The 21635-nt window shown below is 38.9% G+C and overlaps 2 protein-coding genes across 2 annotated transcripts in view; one reads left to right on the forward strand and one right to left on the reverse strand.

Moving 5' to 3' along the window:
* On the forward strand, positions 1-15107 carry LOC103373651 (calcium/calmodulin-dependent protein kinase type 1D-like). The gene is made up of 12 exons (XM_008303588.1): positions 1-86; positions 6076-6201; positions 6471-6545; positions 6850-6988; positions 7326-7449; positions 9100-9175; positions 9591-9703; positions 12129-12207; positions 12311-12398; positions 12936-13273; positions 13674-13770; positions 13883-15107. The coding sequence occupies exons 1-11, from the start codon at positions 1-3 to the stop codon at positions 13735-13737; spliced, it is 1308 nt and encodes a 435-aa protein (XP_008301810.1). The 3' UTR covers positions 13738-13770; positions 13883-15107.
* Positions 14816-21635, reverse strand: part of lamb3 (laminin subunit beta 3) — a 20918-nt gene continuing 14098 nt past the window's right edge. Inside the window, exons 14-23 of the mRNA XM_008303587.1 lie at positions 21247-21616; positions 20876-21036; positions 20433-20644; positions 19406-19612; positions 19111-19255; positions 18783-18990; positions 17718-17859; positions 17449-17625; positions 16475-16634; positions 14816-16009 (exon numbers count right to left, since the gene is read on the reverse strand). Coding sequence (XP_008301809.1) covers positions 15870-16009; positions 16475-16634; positions 17449-17625; positions 17718-17859; positions 18783-18990; positions 19111-19255; positions 19406-19612; positions 20433-20644; positions 20876-21036; positions 21247-21616 — 1922 coding nt within the window. The 3' untranslated portion in view covers positions 14816-15869. The remainder of the gene's footprint in view (positions 16010-16474; positions 16635-17448; positions 17626-17717; positions 17860-18782; positions 18991-19110; positions 19256-19405; positions 19613-20432; positions 20645-20875; positions 21037-21246; positions 21617-21635) is intronic.

A 21635-nucleotide genomic window follows, 5' to 3' on the forward strand; every position in this document is an offset into this window, starting at 1 on the left:
ATGGGGCGGAAGGAGATCATCTGCAGCTGGAAGAAGAGCACCAGTAACATCAAGGAAGTCTTTGACTTCAAGGGGAAAATGGGATCGTAAGTACTGCTGCTGAAAATAAAGACAAACAAGAGAAAGAGAAGGTGGCTCTGTGCTTAAAGGAGAGAAGGACGAGTGTAGCATACGACTGACAACGATCAATGACACGTCTTTGTAGGTTTCAGTTATCATCAGTCTTTTAATAATAGGCTTTTAAGGCAGACGTTGTAGAACAAATTTGACAAAAATCTCATTTGGATAAATGTGATTCAATTTGCATTAGTAGTGACTGTCTCAGTTTGCAAGGGCTCATGAGACCCACAGCTGATGTGAAGTGCCACACTGACCGGTCGAGGCAGATGGCCGCCTTCCCTGAGCCTGGTTCTGTCAGAGGTTTTTTTTCCCTCCCCGTTAAAGGGATTTTTTGGGTCCTTCCCACCGTCGCTGACCACTGCTCATAGAGAATCCAAAAAAGTGCTATGAGATGACATGCTGTGAATTGGCGCTATATAAGATTGAATTGAACTGAATTGAACATGCGGAAGTGCCACATGAGTCCCTGTGATTTTGGTGTGGGCAGGATTGTCATTGGTTTATTTGTGTGTCTACACCAAACTACTGTTTTAAACAGTATCTTTGTCATGCTATGTAAAAACCTTTACAGAATCTTGTTGAAGTCAGGACTCATGAATCATTTTCTGTTGTTAGATGATATCGAGTTTAGATTGCAGGTGGACTTGTGGCATGACTTGTCACAGTATTTTTTCACTACGGGTTAGTATAAACTTGTTTTTCTACTGAAAGCTCTGAGTTTCCTGCTAAGGGACACTCTACAAAGTCTGTATTTTTAGAGTCAGGTTACTTTTCAGAGAAATATGACTCAGATATTGTACAAGGCCTCTGTGATGGCACAGTCAGGAAGGAGCTAGTGAACACCACTATCCCACTACTCTATGGAAAATGTAGCAGTAACTTCTTTTAGTCTCTCTCTCACACGCCCAATTTAATACAACAACAATAATAATAACACAGCACAGATGTTAAGCTACATACCCAGATTTAGAAACTCACGCATGCATGCATACACACGAACTGAGAATGCACAATGCACAATATGTGGTGTTGTTTAAGTGGTGACGAGGCAGGAGTGGGAGAAAGGCTGGTGTACCTCCCACTGCCTTATGTGAGGGGAGCTTGGTGAAATGACAGCTAGCTCGTCCAGACTAATCTCACACACACATGCACAAGGAGAAGACAATCACTTTCCTTTGGACAAATGAGAAACACTGAATCATTTATTCATTATTCATTATTCATTTATAACTCATTTATTAACATTAGGAGGTGTCACCACGAGTAATGTAAGAATATTGGACCAGTTAAGAAAGAAAAGAGGGGGAACCTTAATAATAATAATTTATGAAAGAGTGGTTAGAAAGGGGGCTGCAAGGTGGTGCAGTTGGTAGCACTGTTGCTTCGCAGCAAGAAGGTTGCCGGTTCGCGTCCCGGTGGGGGCACCGGAATTCGTCTGCGTTGAGTTTGCATGTTCTCCCCGTGCAGCGTGGGTTCTCTCCGGGTTCTCCAGTTTCCTCCCACAAGGTCCAAAAACATGTTGAGGTTAATTGGTGATTCTAAATTGTCCGTAGGTGTGAATGTGAGTGTGCTTGGTTGTCTGTTTGTGTAGTCCTGCGATAGACTGGCGACCTGTCCAGGGTGTCCCCTGCCTTCACCCTGAGTCAGCTGGGACAGACTCCAGCCCCCCACGACCCTAATGAGGATTAAGCGGTGTATAGAAAATGGATGGATGGATAGATAATGGATGAATAATACTACTACTAATAATAATAATTCTTCTTCTTATAATAATAATAATAATAATAATATTGAATTATCAAAGAATACAAATGAGTCAATAAAACTGCACAAATATTAATATACCATTAAGGTATTAAGGTTTCACACTCAGTACAATCACCTGCAACCAACAGTTGTTAAGTCAACTGAATGAGCTGTCCTACAGTGTCAAAGCTGCTTAAAGTGCTCTCTCTTTGACTGGCTGTGAATGAATCAGGCTTCTGTTATGTGTGTGTGGCTCCTGAGCACTGACGTCAAAGCAGCAGTGCAGGAACATCCTAGCACCACTTCATTATAGGATTAAGAGTCTGGCTGACTATATTGGTGTATGGGTGTACTGAATGTATATAAAGGGAGGTGGTATGAGCATGTGCAGGTGTGTGTTTATGCAAACATGAGACAGAGATATGGCTCAGTCAACGCATTTGTTACTTCGTAAATCCATCAGAGCTGGACTGTTATTGCTTTGCATTTAGTTTTTAGTTGTAAAATTAAGTAGTAAATGAGCGGGCTTTCTGTGCCATTTTTTAAAACCTTTTTTAAACCTTTTTTTCTTTTTAAAAATATGTTTCAAGGTAGAAAATATCTGCAAAGCAGCCTGTTCACAGGACAGTCAAATTCTCCACTGAAGTTTAAATAATGACTAATTAAAGCCAGAAGATGGGCTGCAGTGATGTTCCCAGATTTTGAAAGCTGATAAGATGATTTTATTTTGCCGAAATGTAAGATTACATATATACCAAATGAAGATTTTGGATCAGAAATTGCGCATTTCTTGTACTAAAACACTGAAAAATACAAGCAGCAGCTGTTGGTATGTTATGAGTCTAATTGAGAACATCAATTACAAAACCACCACAACAAGCGCAGGCCAAGGTAGGGACATTGCATTTATAATGTGTGAGTTTAAGTTCTCCATGTTGGGTTGAGATGTTGCAGGTCAGTATCTCGAGTACAGATGCTCAACTCTGTGGCCAAAATGTCAGATTACACCTTGACTGCCGTCTCAGTGAGCTAAAAAAAAGTTCAAATGTTGATTCCCAGCTAAGACTGTCTGGGTTACATGGCACTGATGTCGAGGCAACCTGGCTTAGAGTGATTTAACACGACATGCTACTGCAGTCTTCAGAGATTTGCTACAAAAGGTTCAGGTCAGGCCTTAATAAAAGGCTGATGGGCATTTTCATAGGTAATAAAACACAATCAAAGCACACTCAAGTAATAAATGCCTTCAATCAGGTTATACAAGTGTATTGACATATACACATGTATTATCATTTGTGAAATACTACAAGCAGTGATACATAATAATTCTAAACTATTTTTAGAATTTAGCAACACAATAAGAAAACTTGATTTAAAAAAAAAAATGGAGATTAGTTCATTACTGACTCAAGGACAAAGCAAATTAACTAAATGTTAAAGCTGATGTTGAACATGCTGCATCTAACAAGCCATTGAATACAGCCATTGCAAATTCAAACTGATGCTGAGTAGAGTACAGGTGACCAGTTGATCACTGGATCAGCATTGCAGGTAGCCAGATATTTTGGATCAGTACAGCTCCCAGAGCTACCACAACTGAGGCTGTGGAGTGAGAGCTCACACATTCAGAATTACATTAAGTCCCATAACTATTTTTAGTATTTGTGCTCAAATCATCCATATTACAAGTATGTGATGTAAGTGTTTACATTTATAGATCTTTCGGAACTGCATGATTTTGATTCTCCTCATCTAGCATACCTCCATGAGTGATGATAATTATATTTAAAGAGGGAACACTGTCAGAAACATGAGCACTTTTCACAGAAACCTTGAAAAATAGCTTTATTTAGTTCAAACCAGCAAGATTGCAGCACTGAAATCTATACTTGGGTGCTAATGGAAACGTATGGAAGTGTCACATTTAAAAATTGAAGTAGCTTCCTAGCTCCCTCGCATCAAAAAGCCTCAAACTATTTTGTTGTGCTACAAGTTGAAGAGTATGAAACAACTCTTAGCCTTTCTTCCCTGAATTTGCTCAGTATTCTGCTAAAAAGAAGATGCCAATGTGTGTGTTACTTACCCTTTGTATAAAGGGTAATTTGCCGTGCCCTGTGCCTGGTTTAGCTCAATGCATCAGTTTTCAAAAATGACAATCTTTAAAGAGACAGTAAAAAAAATAAAAGCAGAACCAAAAAAACGTACCAACAAAAAAAACTACAGCACCACCAGCTGTGGACTAGATGGCCATACAGTGTTGCCCATACAGTTGGAATAAAATATATTTTTTACCTTTTCTCATGAAATGATTGTGACAATGCAATTTATTCTTGATAGATGAAGTGCATCTCTTCTCAAAACTTTATAATTATTACAATATATGCCCAATACATATCACAGTAAAAATTAAACCACAGTTAACTTTTGCAAACTGTGCATTAACAATCAATTAATCAGCTAAATTGGGAGTACTGAAAAATAGGATGAAGGGTTCAATTTTTCAATCTTGGTCTCTTTAACAGGAAACACATATTCGAGGGAATTTCGTGCATTAGGATGTCCAATATCACTCTTTCAAATCTCATTCAGTCACTAGTATTGAATATGGCCACCCCTGACATGGATCAATGCATTAAGACATCGTGGCATACTGTCTACAAACTTGTTGATGGTGTCAATGGGCAGGACGTCCCACTCTTCAGTCAGATCCCAAAGTCAGAATTTGTTTCACCTGATAACTGGGACTCAGTATGTAATCATTGCACCTGATCAAAAGGGATTACTGATGTGTGTAAATAGGAATAAATAAGAGGAATGTGTCTGAAATCAAGAAATATTCTAACTCTATGGGCAACAGTGTATACATATATAGATTATATATATATATATATGTATGTATGTATATATATGTGTGTGTGTGTGTGTGTGTGTGCGCGCGCGTGTGTAACAATAGAGATAGAAAATAACAGAGACATGAGAAAATAATACTAACATTAAATTACTTGTTGTTAACATTTGTTGCTTGTTGTTTTTCTTTCTAAATGAACTGTCAGTATTGATAATTGATGCCTTTCATCCTGAACAGGATGGGGTTAAAGAATACTCCAATATATGTTGTTTTTTTCAATATGTAATGTACAGATTTTGAAAGCAGTATTTATTGTTATCCTAATTTAGATGCATAATTAATAAAATGTGAAGACTGACCTTAACTACACAACAGAGGTATATGTTCTATATTAGAATCAAAGGGGTTTTATAGCACTACAATAAATGTTGGCTCCTACAACAAATGATTACCACCAGTTTTTAAACCTTTAAGAGAAGAAGCTTTATTGTCATCGTACAAGAAACACAACAGAATTTTGTTTGACATCATCTTTGCAGCAGCTAATATGGTCACAAGAAAAAAAAAAAAGCTAAAAGATGATAGAAATAATAAAACACTAATAAAATCTAAAATCTAAAATAAACGCTCTATTCGAAGTGCAAAAGAGCATTTGTTAGGATGAGTCCGTAAACTGGGAGTGTCATGGTTCCTGCAGCAGTCTCTTCACAGCCATGGGGAAAAAGCTCTGTTTTAGTCTGTTGGTGTGGGCTGTCATGACTGTCAGAGTCTGCCAGAGGAGAGGCTGGTAAATAGTGTCCTGGGTGGGCGGGGTCATCGGATCTTTGTGGCTCGTCGGATGAGACGACGCAAGTACATCTCTTTATGTAACCGACTAGGATTTTTATTTTTGTGATTTCACACCATACATAAGTTTTCACTTCGTCTTGAGCGGGGAAGGTAACTGAACATTTTTAAATGTGGCAAATGTAAACAACAGAAGCAAAACAGACCTCTAACTAAAGTGTTACACTTTAAGTCTGAGGAACCTACTTCTCAGACTTCTCATTGGCTTGCAGACCTGAGGTTCTTCTATGTGAAGTGTGCAATTAAATGCTTTCTTTCCGTAACATTTTGTATCTGCTGAGTGGAGGAGTATGTGCAGATAATGGTCTCCGATTTGTGAGTAAGTGAGAGGACTGCAAGAAGCAGTGGAATAGTGAAGCACAATAAAACTACTTCTCTGAACACTTGATGATGAAATGCAAACAACAAATAAAAAAAGCTGTATCTATTATAGTTGGAAATATCTAAGCCTGTCTGAGCACTGGTCTTTGTAATTATTCTAACTTTATTTTTATTTCTTTGCTGTTTTTGTGCAGGGGGTCTTTTTCAGAGGTTTTCATGGTGAGAGAGAAGAAAACAGGGGAACTGTATGCCCTGAAATGTCTGAAGAAAAAACACCTTGCTTATAGCAACCTGGAAAATGAAATCAAAGTGCTGAGGAGGTAAAACACGCACACTTGCACACACATTCATGCTACCGATTTCCATTAGATTTTAGGCAGCAGAAAGTAGTGCAACAGCAGTTCTACTCCACATAAAATCAGTGTTGACTTTCTCCTTCAATGTCTGTTATTTTACATGTAGTGACTTCTTAACGTATCATAAAAACAGCCGACTCCATGTTCCCAAGGCAGCATCTGCAACATTATAAACAGGCAATATTCAGCACAAAGGACAGCAAAGACCCCTTATTCTGTTTTTAATATTTCAGAATAAACCATGAGAATGTGGTAGGACTGGAGGACTTCTATGAGAGCCGGACACACTACTACCTGGTCATGCAACTGTAAGTGGACTCATTAGTATCACATTGCCCCCAAACTAGCACCTTAAAATAATGCAGTAATGGCAAAGGGTCTCATACTGACTGCAATAAAAGTTTACAATAACATGTGGTCATTGTATAATGTAAATGTGCTTCTTCCTTTAGTAATATGTTTTCTCCCCTTTAATTTACTCTCAAGTTATGGTAAAGTTAAAAACATCCCAGAAAAATAGCAGTTACAGGATCCCATACATAATCAAAAACAATTATAAGAAGTTAAAAATCATCTTTGTGTGTGTGTGTGTGTGTGTGTGTGTGTGTGCAGGGTGTCAGGCGGGGAGCTGTTTGATCGCATTATAGACAAGGGAGTTTATACAGAGAAGGATGCTAGCAAAGTGATCAACCAGGTGCTGCAGGCCGTCAGCTACCTGCACAAAAACAGCATTGTGCACAGGGACCTTAAGGTAAGACTCACAGTCACACTATGGAAAATGCCCAAAGTTGCCCATGTTCACACATTCGTTAACCTGTTCATGCTTTTATTACATTTTAGCGTCAAATTATTGTCAAGAAAACATGTATCGTTGCCAAAATGACACCATCATAAAATTTGACCTTTTTACAGCTTACAATTGGTCAACATGGCATCAGCTAGTGCACATATCCTGCGTGACATCTACTCCCAATGCATCTGAATGAGTCAAAAAAATGTACAAATGGATATTATCCAGGTAGGAGTTGTATGATAACTGTTCACACCTCTCTCTCTTTCTTTTTCTCTCTCTCCTGCTCTTTGAGCAGCCTGAGAATCTGCTGTACTACAACACAGATGAAAATGCTAAGATCATGGTGAGCGACTTTGGTCTGTCGAAGACGTTGGAGCATGGTGTAATGTCTACAGCCTGTGGTACACCTGGATATGTTGGTGAGTTAAAGGTCAAGGGCATGCACATATTGTGAAAGTTACTTTAAGAGGAATCATTAAGTTCCAATATACAGTGTGTATGCTAGTCCAGTATTTATATCAGAGCAAATATGAGCTACTATATGGTATATACCTATAAGTGAGTATACCCCGGTGTAATATCAAATGTAAAAGTTTAAAATTCAAAGTTGTATCACCTTATTGGCCCTCTAAATTGAGCAGTAGATATTTATTTTCATTTAGATACACTCTACTAAAAATAAAGGCCCCACAAAAGAAAAAGTCAAAACATCTTTAATTACCGTCTTTCAGTTTTTTAAAATTACTTTAAACGTTCACCTTAATTTTTGATGACCGATTCAAGCCACCTCAGCATGGAGGGTATCGATGTAGCACAAATTTCTGAAGAGATATTCTGTCCTTCTTCAGAGACTATTTATAGCAACAAGCTTAGCCAGGTCATAGTTTTCACTTTGTTCTACTTTAGAAAGTGTTATGTGACTTTAGCAGTGTACTTTGCATCGCTATCGTGCTGGGATATTCCTCCTTTGCCAAGCTTCTGCAGACTGAGAAGCATCTTGTCAGCTAATATTTTGATATATCCACAGGCATCCATGGTGCTGAACAGCATTTCCACTCATGCAACCATATATCATCACACTTTCACCTTTGTGCTTTACTGGTTGGACTATGCAATAACATTTCATCTGGTAATTTCGTGCTGAAGTGCAGGCACTTTTCTTTGATGTTGTCCATAGAGGATAACATAATGCACCGGCCTTCACGATGTCTGAGCTGACACAGAGACTGATTTGCATTGACAACCCCTGTGCCAAGTATGAAGCACAATTACTGTATCTTTTCTATCTTAGTGAAGACTTATAATCAGAATTCCTTTGGCAACGCTTTTTCATGTGGAGCCATGATGCTGACACATCCCGAAGGACCAAGGTTGAGGAAGTCCTGCTGATCATTTTTTAACCATGGCTCTGCAATGAGGTTATTTGGAAATCACATGTGTACTCCATTTTGTTTCAGTGGTCACAGATTTTTTAACTTACGTGTCACTTTTAGTGTCACAGGTGTATTTTTGCGTTAGGTTTACTACTTTGGGGGGCAGTATTCCTATATAGTCTTTCTGCTATATAGTGTTTGCTTTCATTATTCACAAGAAGAAATAATCTGTTGTTCTACTTTGGAATAATTCAGTTATCATTTGACTCCTCAGTGATATTACACAGGACAGTTTTCTCACTTCTGGTGTATATGCAAGTGTATCAAATGCCACACAAATCAAATCACATGTTCATGCAGACATTACCACAAGTTGAATTAGATTTTTGATTATTTATATACAAACTCAAAAAGAATTAGAAGTAATATTGCAATTACAGTTTATAGCTTAAATCGCCAATGAAACATGAGTTACACATTTGTTTAAGTATTTTCTACCCATGCAGAAACTAAGGGTTTCAAGACTAAATGATCTTGTTATTTCCAGAACATGTTTAACTTTATGTAGTTAGAGTAATCTTGAATTGTCATTTTCACAGTGTAATCATGCAATTACCGTTCTGCAGCTGGACATCAATGGTAGAATTATTTAAATTTTAATTGTGTTTGTCCTTTCTCTGCAATGTCCTTCTACAGCACCTGAAGTTTTGGCTCAGAAACCCTACAGCAAAACAGTGGACTGCTGGTCCATTGGCGTTATCACTTACATTCTGTAAGTATAGTTCTGTTCTCTAACAATAACATAGCACTTTATATATTATATACTGATCATTGCTGGAGAACTGAGACAATCCATTAGTTCTGGAGACTGTCAGTAATATCCTAAATATCAGAAACATATGTCTAATGCATCATTTGTGGATACAAAGAAATACAGTAAATACTATAGCACTTTCTGAGAAATCCTCATTTTTCCATCAGCTGTGGAATGGTCCGTTAGCCTCAGGGTTTAAAGGAAGCTTTACACCAAGTTTGCGAAACTAGGTTTATCGCACATTTATAACTCTTTGTTGCTATAATCCGAAGCATAATACTTGATCATTGCTGCTGACCCGAAGCTGATCCAAAATATTGACTGATAAAAGGTGTATGTAAAGGGTTTGCTGAGTTAACTTTGTTTGCTGCAGGCTCTCTGGCTACCCTCCGTTCTTTGAAGAGAATGAAACTCGTCTGTTTTCAAAGATTATGAGGGCTGAGTACGCCTTTCATTCACCCTTCTGGGATGACATCTCTGAGTCAGGTATGAAAACAATAGAAAGCTCTTCACCACTCAGCCCTCAACAATGACCCTCTTTTACTGTTTGATTCATTTCTCTTCAGTGCAAATGACTTGGACTTGTGTCAGTTAAATTTCACAAATTAGGACTGGAAATTGTTGAGCAACTGTAGCGATCTTTGCAATAAGTTTAATTTTTGAGTGACTAGTTTTCTATTTGTTCTGTGACTTTGTAACTTAATTCATTTGTTTTTGAAAGATACATCAAAGCATATTGCACTGTTGAACTGTTTAAATGGGTCCGTTGAAAGCAAGAACTTTAGGTCAGCATGGGGCTGCACGGTGTCTCGGTGGTTAGCACCATCGCCTCACAGCTAGATTTGCGTTTGCGTCCTGGTTAGGACGCCTGCATGTTCTCTCTGTGCAGCGTGGGTTCTCTCTGGGTTCTCTGGCTTCCTCCCACAGTCCAAAAACATGCTGAGATGAATTGGTGATTCTAAATTGTCTGTTGGTGTGAATGTGAGTGGGCTTGTTTGTCTTTCTGTGTAGCCCTGGGATAAACTGGCGACCTGTCCAGTGAGGATTAAGGGATGTATAGATAATGGATGTATGGATAGGTCAGCATTATATTTCTATACTGTTATTTGGCAGTTTTATTATAAGTCGTGAAACTTGCTCCGTGACTTGGTTCTAAAGACGTACATCGGCTCTAGATGTTTCACAAAATCTGACCAAAATAGTGTCTATACTTAGTAGCTAAGTATAAAGTAGGATTTGTTCATATAGTCCAAGAGATTAACCAGAAATAGACCAGCATACTGACATCATCTCCAGTTACTAGTTTGACCTGCTGGATTAGGTCAGATGTAATTACTACATATACTAAATGGTCAAGGGCAGTTCTCACTTGCCTATGGCATTAAATTATTTGGCATTAACTGCATTACGTTACAGACACTGTTGCATTACTAAACCCCACCAGATTGTAGGAAGATATAGCATATAGAAATGGCCAAGGCCTGAGACATTAGGATGGCACAAAGAAATATTTTTTTAAATGCCATATTGAGAGTGAAGAAGCAATACAATTATATATAATATATCAAAAGAAGGCAACAGGTACGTTGTGGGTTTGGTCAGTCGGAGCAGTGCATTGTGGTAGATGACTTTTAGCTTGAAACTGAAATAACGTGTTACACAAAACAGTATTGAAGGGTTGAGAATAGCCTGTTTAACATTAAAATTATATAAATTTTTAAATTGTTTTTACTGTTCATCCTAAATTGTGAAGTTCTTTACTACATTAAACAATTTATACAGAGTTTCTTATTTTTAAACTATGGACTGTCATAGTGGCCTTGCTCCGGTTAAATAAAAATAGACTGTCCTTGAATGCTTGGATTATCATCCCGCATTTGACTCCTGTTTTAGAATGCCTTAGAGAAAAACATTTTTTCTTGAGCTGGATGTTTCTCTTTTGCTCTCATTTAAGTTATTATTTTTTATTTTTTTTGCTTTCTTTTAAAATGTCTAAACTTATTTGTAATACATTTTTTATTACTGGTTTTTGGATGCTTGTTTCATGTTTTGTAATGGGGCTGCATTCACCTTCAGGACAATATTATTAAGCATAACAGTAGCAACTAAGACACTGACTGAGCCCATACTAATACTAGGTAGAGCCTTCTTTGCTCTCAACACCCTCTGTTCATGGTGTCAGGGATTATACAAAACATTGGAAACTTTCATCTGAGATTCGGCTCCATGTTGACATGATAGTATTACACAGTTTCTGTAGACTGGTTGGCAGCACATTCATGCTGTAGATCTCCTATTCTACCACATCTCAAAGTGTTCTACTGGATTCAGACCTGCTGACTGGGGAGGCCACTGAACTCACTCTCATGTTCATGAAACCAGTTTGAGACAACAATTACTTTGTACCAGTGTTGGTGGTAAATATAGCAGTTCTTGGCTGATATGAGAGGAACCTGAAGTGGTTAGTCCTCTAACCTCTCTCATCAACAAGCTGTTTCAATCTGCAGACCTGCTGCTCACTGCGTAGTTTTTCATTTTCATTATTTTGCATCTGCCTCCAACAGTACACTCAGTGAGATCACATTTGTCCCCTCATTCGGATTTTTGGTGCAAACATAAACTGAAGCGCCTGACATGTATCTGCAGGTATCAGTGCTACACTGCTGCCATACGATTGGCTGATTGAATAATTGCATGAATAAGCAGGTGCATAGGTTTTCCTAATAGAGGGCTTGATGAGTTTATATTTTGAGGGTTTTGTTAATAGTTTGTGTATCTGTAAGACGGAACATGTGTAATGTTACACTCGGGTATCAATAATACAGCATTACCAGCATTGTATGGTTGCATCAGATCAGTGAAGTGAGCCTGTTACTGGTGGGTAACAGATGTCCATGTCATGTGTCAACAGCCAAAGACTTCATCAGGAATATGATGGAGAAGAACCCCACAAAGCGCTTCACCACTGAACAGGCGCTCAGACATCCCTGGTTAGTCCTTCTCTCTGGCACACAACCATACACGCCTGCACGTGCATTTTTTGGTCTTATTTTTTTGTATTTTTTCAACACTTTGTCTTTTACTGAATTGCAGGATTGCTGAAGATACAGCTAAAGACTTAGACATTTATCAATCTGTCTGTGAACAGATGGAGAGAAACTTTGCCAAATCTAAATGGAAGGTAAGTGAGACAACTGTTGGCACCAACATAAGCTGAGCGAACCGCTCAAAATACAAACACAAAAAGTTTTATGGCCATAAATTAGAAAATATGAGCAAAATACTGAGAATATTGGCAAATTGCAAAAAAAGTGGATTATGCCACAGAATTGTTTAAGAGTCTTTCATGCACAATTTAGTATCATTCATTCCAATTGACCACAGCTGCTGTTCTTTATAAAGGAAAAAAACAAACGAATTTTCCAGTTTGCTTTAAAGCCTGCAGTAGAGCATGTTTACTACTAAAAAGATGATGACTGGGTCAATCAAAGTTACAGGGACTTAAGCTAAAGTGGTGCACAAAGGAGCACAAGGTTCAAATACAGTGTCAAATCTCTTTATGTTTTGTCAAACTCTGTATGGACAGTTTAAGTAGCACTGTCATTGCATTAGATATTTTGACATTTAATTATATCATTAGCAAGTTTCCAAACTGTACCAGTTAACTCAAAGGCAGCATCAGAGTAATCATCTTTCTTTGTGTGTTCATCTCCAACAGCAAGCCTTCAATGCAACCTCAGTAATCCACCACATGAAGAAACTGCATTTATCCCAAAATGAGACCACCCCGTCCCCCACCTCCATGCCCAACATTATAGTACATACGTCCTCTCCGAATGACTTGGAGCCACCCTGCCATAATGAGGATGACCCCCTTGACCCCAATGGGAATCCTGTCCATGCTGCCAGTCATCTTTCCTGCTACAAGTCTGAGTCGAGCAGAGGTGTCTGTCAACCACTGAAAGCAAGTCATAGCGAACCTGGCAACCCCCTTACCATTGATGAGTCAAGAGAAGTTCATAACTTCCATTTGGAGAGTGATGCTGCATCCGAAAGGTGAGAACTGCTGCTTTGTTCCAACTGCTGGAAAAGTTTACATGTCATATGGTCCAGAAAACTAAGAAAAGCATGATACAACACTAGTAATTTAGATATGGAGCGACAGTGCTTCGTCTAGGATTTTTTTTTCAGCAGCGGGGGCAGTTATATAATTCCTGTTTCTGCTGATTTTTTAATTTAGGAATTTAATTTCACTAAAAACATTTAATTGATATATATTGTTGTGCAACTGTTGCAAAACAATTCCCCTGTGGGAATCATTAAAGTTTTTTTTTTTTAGTCTTGTTCATTCTCAAGATATACATGCAGCCAGAGAAAATCACCTGTTTTGTCATCAGCATGTTATTGTTCATCTTCATGTTATTCTAATGGATCCTGTTTGTGTGATGTGCTGCAGCCTGGACGCTGTGGCTCAGAGGACGGACCAGCCGCTTCAGTCTGGAGTGTGTTCTGTCATGTGATGGACTAACTATCCTGAGATGAATTCTATGCAGGTAAACAGGCCTTTCTCCATTTAAATTTAAAAGCAGACGATGCAAATTCCTGTCTTATACTTGCCTGTAACTGATAACACGTTTTTAAAAACCTTTCAAAACTTTTTTCCAGGTTGTTTTTTGAGTGGATTGTGCTCAGTGGCCTCCCTCTCTGTCCCAACCGCTGCTCAGTTTTCTCATTTCTGTTGTGGTACTCTGCTGAAGAAAAACCACCCTCATGTACAGACGTACATGGAGGACACAAAAAAAGTGGAATGACTATGAACGTCGCAGGAAAACTGACAAAAGCAGAAATTCATCATTTCAAGTTCATACACTTATATTTGATGACATTTATTTTCTCAAGAATATTATTTATTGTGTATTACTGTCAACAACATGTAACTAACTTATTGAAATGTATTTGTTTTGATTAGACTTTGGTGTTATGTAATGTGTGAGCTGATATCTGTTTCTTTTTTTTTTTGTTCTATTTTGACTGACATGGCTGAACTTTGAATTCTGATCACTTCAGAGTAATGCCATTTGTATAGGTTGTATATCTTTATAAAGATACGTATTTAATTTTGAAGTCTGCCACTATAAAAAGATGTGGGAATGTACCTTTAACTGTAGGAAGAGTTTTGGTCGTGTATTTTTATTTTGCCAATCATGTCTATGCTGATGGATTTTAGTCCAATTTCCACTTTTCAGAAAGATGAGAGATTCAAGATGTACTTTTTCTTCATGAGATTAAACTTTGTTTTGAGGCGGAGTGATGGACATACAGCGGTGAGGTCTTGCTCTGTGTTTTCTCTGATATGTCCATAAACTGTTCTCTTGTTAAACAACTGAACTGATCAAGTGCCACAAGCTGTGTTAAGATGCTGTCAACACTAGTGATATCACTGATGATTCTGAAATCACAAATTTAGTGAAATATATGCTTTTTTTTTGTATTATTTTCTCAATAAATATGCAGTAACTAGTCTTCCTGCTTCTTCTTGTGTTGATTAAGCAGCTGTAGTGCCATGCTGGTCTCTCCCATGAAGACTGAAAACACAAATGAAAGTACTAACAGGCTTTATTTAAATACTGCACAAACATCAGATGCAAAACAGAAAATAAATAATGTAACATTCACCTTTTCTCCAGTTCTGAAAACTACACTAAAAACTGTAGTGCAATGTTCATTGAGGAATGTGTTGCTGCTGACAGATAAGAGTTTGTGTTGGCTATTTGCATAGCTGTCAGAAAGCGAGAAGCTGAGGCATTTTTCAAGATAAAATGTGAAATGTTCAAAATGGCACAATACTTATAGTGGCATGTATATTACTGATAAAGTCGTAGTGATTTCTAAAGGAAACCAAAAATACATCACTGGCCCATTTTCACATTGTACTGTAAACTTTTTAGATTTTTTCCTGTGAGGCTGTTCATTCAGGTCTTTCAAGTTGCATTTACTGAATCCTCTTGACTTAAAAACCTGCTCATACATTGCTTGTTCGAGTCTGATGAATTCCAACTGTTCATGGGGAGCTGTGATTTGTGAAATTTGACTGTTGACATAATCAACCCCCCAAAATGACCATATTCACACGTTTCACTCCTTTTGAGTTCAGTTCCGCTACCAGCCATTGTCCTCACATAGTGTTGTACTGTGACAATTATTGAATTACCCTCTAAAGACACTTTTCACAAGCAATGCAGTCGGTGATGTGATACTATAAGAGAGATTGTTATAGACTGTAGTAGATGATGTTACACTGTCAAGAGAAGTTCTGTGCCAATAAAATGACAATAATATGTTGTATCAGTTACAAACAAAACTGACAAACTGTCAGTAAACTAGCAGCCAGGACGATGATATTATTCATTTTGAATTAATCTTATTTAAATCATATGTAAACATCCTGCAGATTGAGACATCATGATTTCAAATAAATGTTTGTTCCCCAAGGAAAGACAGACTGTCTCCACTTCAGGCGTAATACATCAGGCCTACATCACTAATGAAATTTGACTTGTACCAAAGAGAAATTTCTGAGAAGGAAAATTGACAGTGACAGTCTGTGAGGTGTTGTAGCGACATCTGCACATGTAGTCTGGCATGATGACTCTCAGCCCTGGCAGGTGCTGAGATCATGGGCTTTCTTCCGAAGTTTTGCTAAAAGGTCTTTAAGTTTGGCATCAAGTCCTTCAAGCTTTGTTGACTTCTGTAGGATTTCGTCCTGCAGCCCTCTGAGGGAATCTGCTTTTCCTGGAGAAAGATAAAAGGACATGAAGTGAATTGAAGTGCTGTAGTCTAACTTATACAGAGCTTGCACAAAAGACACCATTGTCATCTCCTCTTTCTGAGCATTTGGACTTTTTGTTGACCTTTGTCAATTTGTGCTTTGCAACTGGGACACATGATGTTTTTTTTTTTTTTTTTTTAGGGCTTTTAACATAAAAAAAACTATCTTATTAACTCTGAATGTTTCTGTTTAGGAACAAAGAGAAAATAATTGAATTGTCCCTACAGTTTCCCTACTAGATGCTGATTTCTGGCAGTACATGGAAGACTAATCTGAGCTATATTCATCTTGAATCAGGAAGTACCCTGAAAGTTACAAGACTGAAAATCCTCCTTTTCTCACAGGACTTAATATAATCGTAATGGATCATTTGAGAATGCTTAGTAAAGGAAAAACAGACTTGTAGTGGTGTGATTTTGCTGGATTACCTTCTAGGGCGTTCATCATGTTTTCAGTGGTGTTAGCCAGAGCTCCGGCATCCTGCTTCAGCTTTGCCAGTCGATCCCCCAGTGGCCCTGGCTCTACACCTGTCCCAGGTGGACCTTCAGCTTTAAGACGATCTAGCTGCTCCTCTAAAGCCAACAGGTCCTACAAACACATATTAGTATTAATACATATATGAAGGCATTCAGCTAACGACATACAGTAGGGCGCAAAGGTTTTAGGCACTTGCCAACAGAAAAGTGTCAGATTGCTCCTAAATTCATTCTGCAGCAGGACAGTGAGCACAGCCAGAATGTGGCAAGCCCTTTTTAACATAACAGTCTGCAATGCTTTCTTACAAACAGGCAAATTATGTTTAGAATAAGTCAAATTTTGACTTAAAGATCTGCCAGTAAGCATTGGCCACTGAAGGAAAATAAAATAAACATCTGTAATTCTATTTTGCCTATGAAAATGTGAATTATCTGAAATTACATTTGGGGGAGTCGAAACTCAAATTGAAGGTCATTCACATGAGTCCAAGCAAATGTTAAAAAGGCTTGCCTTGGCTCGAGTCAAAAAACTACTTCAGCTTCACAAAAAACAAGTCGTGACCCGATGATCTGAGCCGAACATAGTCCTGATCTCAACATCATGGAGTCGGTCTGGGATTAAATGAAGAGACAGAAGAACTGCGGCAGCCTCTCCAAGATGCTAAAAATGTTCCCACATCAAATCCTTTTGCAGGTAATTTCCAAAGACTCAACCAACATACAAACATTTTTACTTGAAATGTACCACAAAAAGACCATCGCTGTTTTGTTTAAGAATTAGAAACATAACATGACTTTGATATTGACAGCTTCATATCTTTATAGCACATGTAGTACATACAGCCATTACTCCAAGCCCTGGTTCTAAACAAACCACTTGTGAAGGCAACTGCTCATATTTCAACCTGCTACATCAGGTCTCTCACCTCCTTTGCAGCATCTGCTTCATCTTCTGCTTTGTCTGCATTATCCTGTGCATCCTTGGTCTGTTGGTCTGCTTTGTTCAGCACATCTTTGAGCTCGTCCAATTGGGGTTTCATTGGTTTTACTAGTTTTGAGACATCATCCAAAGCCTTCTCTGCTGGTTTAAGTTGCTCTTTGGCCTGGACGGATAGAACAACACAAACACTAGCACTTTAATTTGAATAAAAATGCCATAGTGTCATCTGCTGTTTCATATATCCATGCTTCCTACCTTAGTCAGGTTTTTTCCCAGGTTGTCTATGAGATCCATGCTGTCCTGCAGGTTTTCCTCCAGGTTAGAGAGGAGGCCATCGGTTGAGTCGAAGCCTGCAATCAGCCCGTCTACGTCAGCCTTCACTCCCAGTGCCTTGTCCCTGGGAATGTGCAACAAGATTAACATCCTTACATCCTACTCTTGAATCAATATTTTCCTTTAGAATGTGAATATTCTGTATAAACTGCACTGACACCTGCCAAGATCTGATCCTACCATCCAATCCTACCATGTGTTTTCTCTTATACAGATAACTTATATGGAGATTGCCTGTTGGGTGGCTTGATAATACAGTGGTTAGCACTGATTCCTCCCTGGACCTTTGAAAGTCCTGGGTTCAAATCTTGGCCTGGGAGGAGTTTGCATGTTCTCTCTGTGCCTGTGTGAGTTTTCCTCCCACAGTCCAACAACATGCTGAGATTAAATGGTGATTCTAAATTGTTCGTAGGTGTGAATGTGAGTGTGCTTGGTTGTCTCTCTGTTGCCCTGCGATAGACTGGCGACCTGTTTCACAGTGCAGTCATACCAGCTGTCGATTAAGGATAACGAGCGTACTTGCATGAAACATGGAGCATTTTGATTTGATTTCATTTTATTTTAACCTTGGAATGAACTACACCGATATCCTGCGATCTCTTGCGATGAAACACCGTGTGACAACTATGTCATTCCCACACATTAATAACGCGTGGCCACGATTTACTAATGCGTGGGAACGAGTTATTTTTATTTCTTATCAATGTCACCAGACGGGCTCCGTACAAAAAAATAAAAAATAAATAAAACAAAAAAATCCTTACAAAAAGCATGTAGAGCTAGAATCGTTTTTAACAAACTAGAATAATCTTTACCAGATACTATACTGCAAGAAGTTGTGAAAAAGTGTTGAGGGTACAGGACAAAAGGCTTTGATTAGAAGAGTGGTCAATGTTTGTAGGTTATTAAAAGAAAAAAAAAAGTTGTGGTATGTACAGATGCTGTAAATGTGCAAAGCTGTTTGGTGTTTATTGTGTGAGGGCCTACCTGGCATCCTGGGCCTCCTCCAGCAGTTTCCTGGCAGTGTCCAGCTGCGGCTTGGTATCCTTCAGCACAGCTGTGATATCTGGTGGATAGGCTGGCAGATTCTTCAACTCCTCCAGCTTCCTCTTCAAATCATCTATGTGGAGGGGCAGTTTGGCTTTCAGGATCTCATTGCTCACCTCCTGGATGTGCGTCAGGTTGGAAGACGGATCTGGACACATAGAAATAGGAACAGTTGAACCATAACCAAGGAGTGCCTGACCATTACATTACATAAATTCATGCAAAGGTATTCCAGACGCCAAATGAAACTTCATGAAACTGTCTGTACCTGATAGGAAGTCTTTTAGTGCTTTCACAACTTCGCGTGTGTCTTTTAACTCATCCTGTAGCTCATCTCTGGCCTGCTTCGTCTTCTTGGACAACTTCTCTGCAGACTGTTTCACCTGATTGGCTGTCTCCTGTGTTTTCTCGAGCTGTGATGAAATGAAATTGAACAAAGGATTTAAAACCTGTAAACTGTTGAAAAACAATCTTTTAAAATCTTCAAGAAATGTAAAATTGATTGTGCTTTAGCAACAGACATTCAGTGATGTGCCTGTGGAGCTGACAGAGGGAATGTGTACCTTCTCTGCGGCCTCAGTGATCTTCCCACTGAGCTTGTCTAGTCGGTCCTTCACATCCTTTGCATCAGTGTTTGCCCTTTCGCTCAGAGGCAGAGCACCTATACACTTTTCCCCCTTCTTACAAGGTGGGGTTCCCTTTGGTGGACACAAGTCTCCACCCTCACACTGGAGAGGGGTGCAGGGCTTTGAGCGGACACTACCACACACCTGAAATAGAGAGTGACAAATACTGTGAGTGCAGAACAATCTAAGAATTCCCCAAAACAAAAATGATGCCTAATTTTCCATCCTGTGCTTTGCTTTGCAAAAAACTATCCACCTATACCAATTAATTTGTCTTGCAGTGGGTGGAGCCCAAAAACTGCAATGTTGAATGTTTGAATGCTATAGTTTTCAGTTTAAACACAGTTACCAAACACAATGCCATATAATGTGCAGTGAACATTTGAGTCCACAGAAGATGAGCCCAAATGTTGTGACTGTCTGAACTTTGCTCTCGTTCTACAGTTGGTCATGCCAAACCACTTGTATCAACACATAAAAATCGATCAGGGAGATTCCTGTAAAATTGGAACATTTATGCTCTCCTGATGATGAACCCCTTCCACCTTGATAGGTTATGAACCCTCCCGACTGCAGCCTTCACAAGAAACCAGTTTGCACACAAGGTTAAAAGATTTTGGTAAAAGTTAAGTTCATGCTAAAAGGCACAAATTAATTGTCGTAGTACTACCCAAAATATGCAAACATTTCACTTAATTCTTTTATGTGTTTTTTCTTTAAAGAAAGAAAATAAATGTAGCATAGATGCATTTTTTTTTATTATTTTTTTCTTTTCTTTTTTTTTTCTCTTCCAAATAACAGAACAGTTACATTTAGACTAAATTCAAATAACAACTGATCCCTTTATATGCTACAAATCAAAAGATGTTTCAAGGTGAAACACTAATTAGAGTTTTCATTATGTCACAAAACAGAACACAAACTGGTCCTGTGTTACTAAAGTGAGGTCAGCTCTGGTAGGTACCTCTTTGGCAACAGGAGTAAGGTCAGGTTGGGAGGCCATGCTTTGGTTTAGTTCGTCCAGATCTCTTGTGTTTGCTGGCTGTACTTCGTTCTGAATGTCCTTTGTCTCCTCCCTGACATTAGCCGACTCCTTTACTGTGTCTTTGCTGTCGTTTACTTTCTTGTCAGCATCAGTTGACTTATTGTAAGCATCCTTGATGGCCGTAAATGCTCCTGCATTAGACAGAAAAAGACACCACAAGTATATTTTAGATGGTCACTGTATCACATATCACAAACATGTTGATATTTGTGCCTTATTTTAGATAGAAAGATTAGAAGATTATGTTAATAAGAACTACTATAGGTTGCTGTTACAAAAATGTATACATCAAAACACCTGCAATCAGAGCATCAGTAAACCTGCTTGAGTACTGCAGTGACTAGAATGCTTTCATTCCTTACCTTCATTGTTGGGCGTGATGGAGTTGTCTATACCATCTTTCTTAGCATTGTACACCGGAATGAGGCTGTCCAGCAGAGCCTCCAGTTTATCCAGCTCTGAGTCAAGACCTGGAGTTCTTGTCAGGGGTGAGAAGTCATTATCAACCTGATTCATCTGGTCCCTGCAAAACAAGAGAGTTGTTGTTTCAGGCATCAGGGAAAAAAAAGAATCTTTGGTAAAGAAATGCCACACATGAATATAAAAAAACACACCACCAACAACAATGGAAAGCCTTTTAAAGACTGACTAGTGTTTTTCTTTTTTATCTTAAAGCAGTTTCCTAAATTCAAATGAAAGTTTCTTTTTCTGAAGATGTCAACTTTTTGCTCACCGGAGCTTCTCCAGCAGGGAAAGAGCATCATCAATCTCTCCAGCAGTTTTTGGTGGAAGGGAGATGGAGTCCTGGATCTGCTTCAGGCTGGCCTCTAGGGTCCAAATGCGGGGCCCGAAGTTTGCAAGATCACCACCAGCTCCAGTAGGAAGTCTGGGAGGAAGTCTCTCCAGAGCTAAGCTTAGGTTCTGACGCTGGCCATCGAGAGTAAAGAAGCAGGAGGGACACAACTCACAGGCAGGGAATGAGTCACAGTGTTTAGGACTGCAGGAGTCACAGCGAGTCCCAGTGACGCCCGGCCGACAGAGACACACCCCCGTCTGCTTGTCACAAAACTCTGGAAGGGTTCCATCAGTATCACACCGACACGCTGAGGAGATAGAGAAGAG

Source organism: Stegastes partitus, unplaced genomic scaffold, assembly GCF_000690725.1.
Source record: "Stegastes partitus isolate 25-593 unplaced genomic scaffold, Stegastes_partitus-1.0.2 Scaffold2039, whole genome shotgun sequence".
Taxonomy (NCBI): Eukaryota; Metazoa; Chordata; class Actinopteri; family Pomacentridae; genus Stegastes; species Stegastes partitus.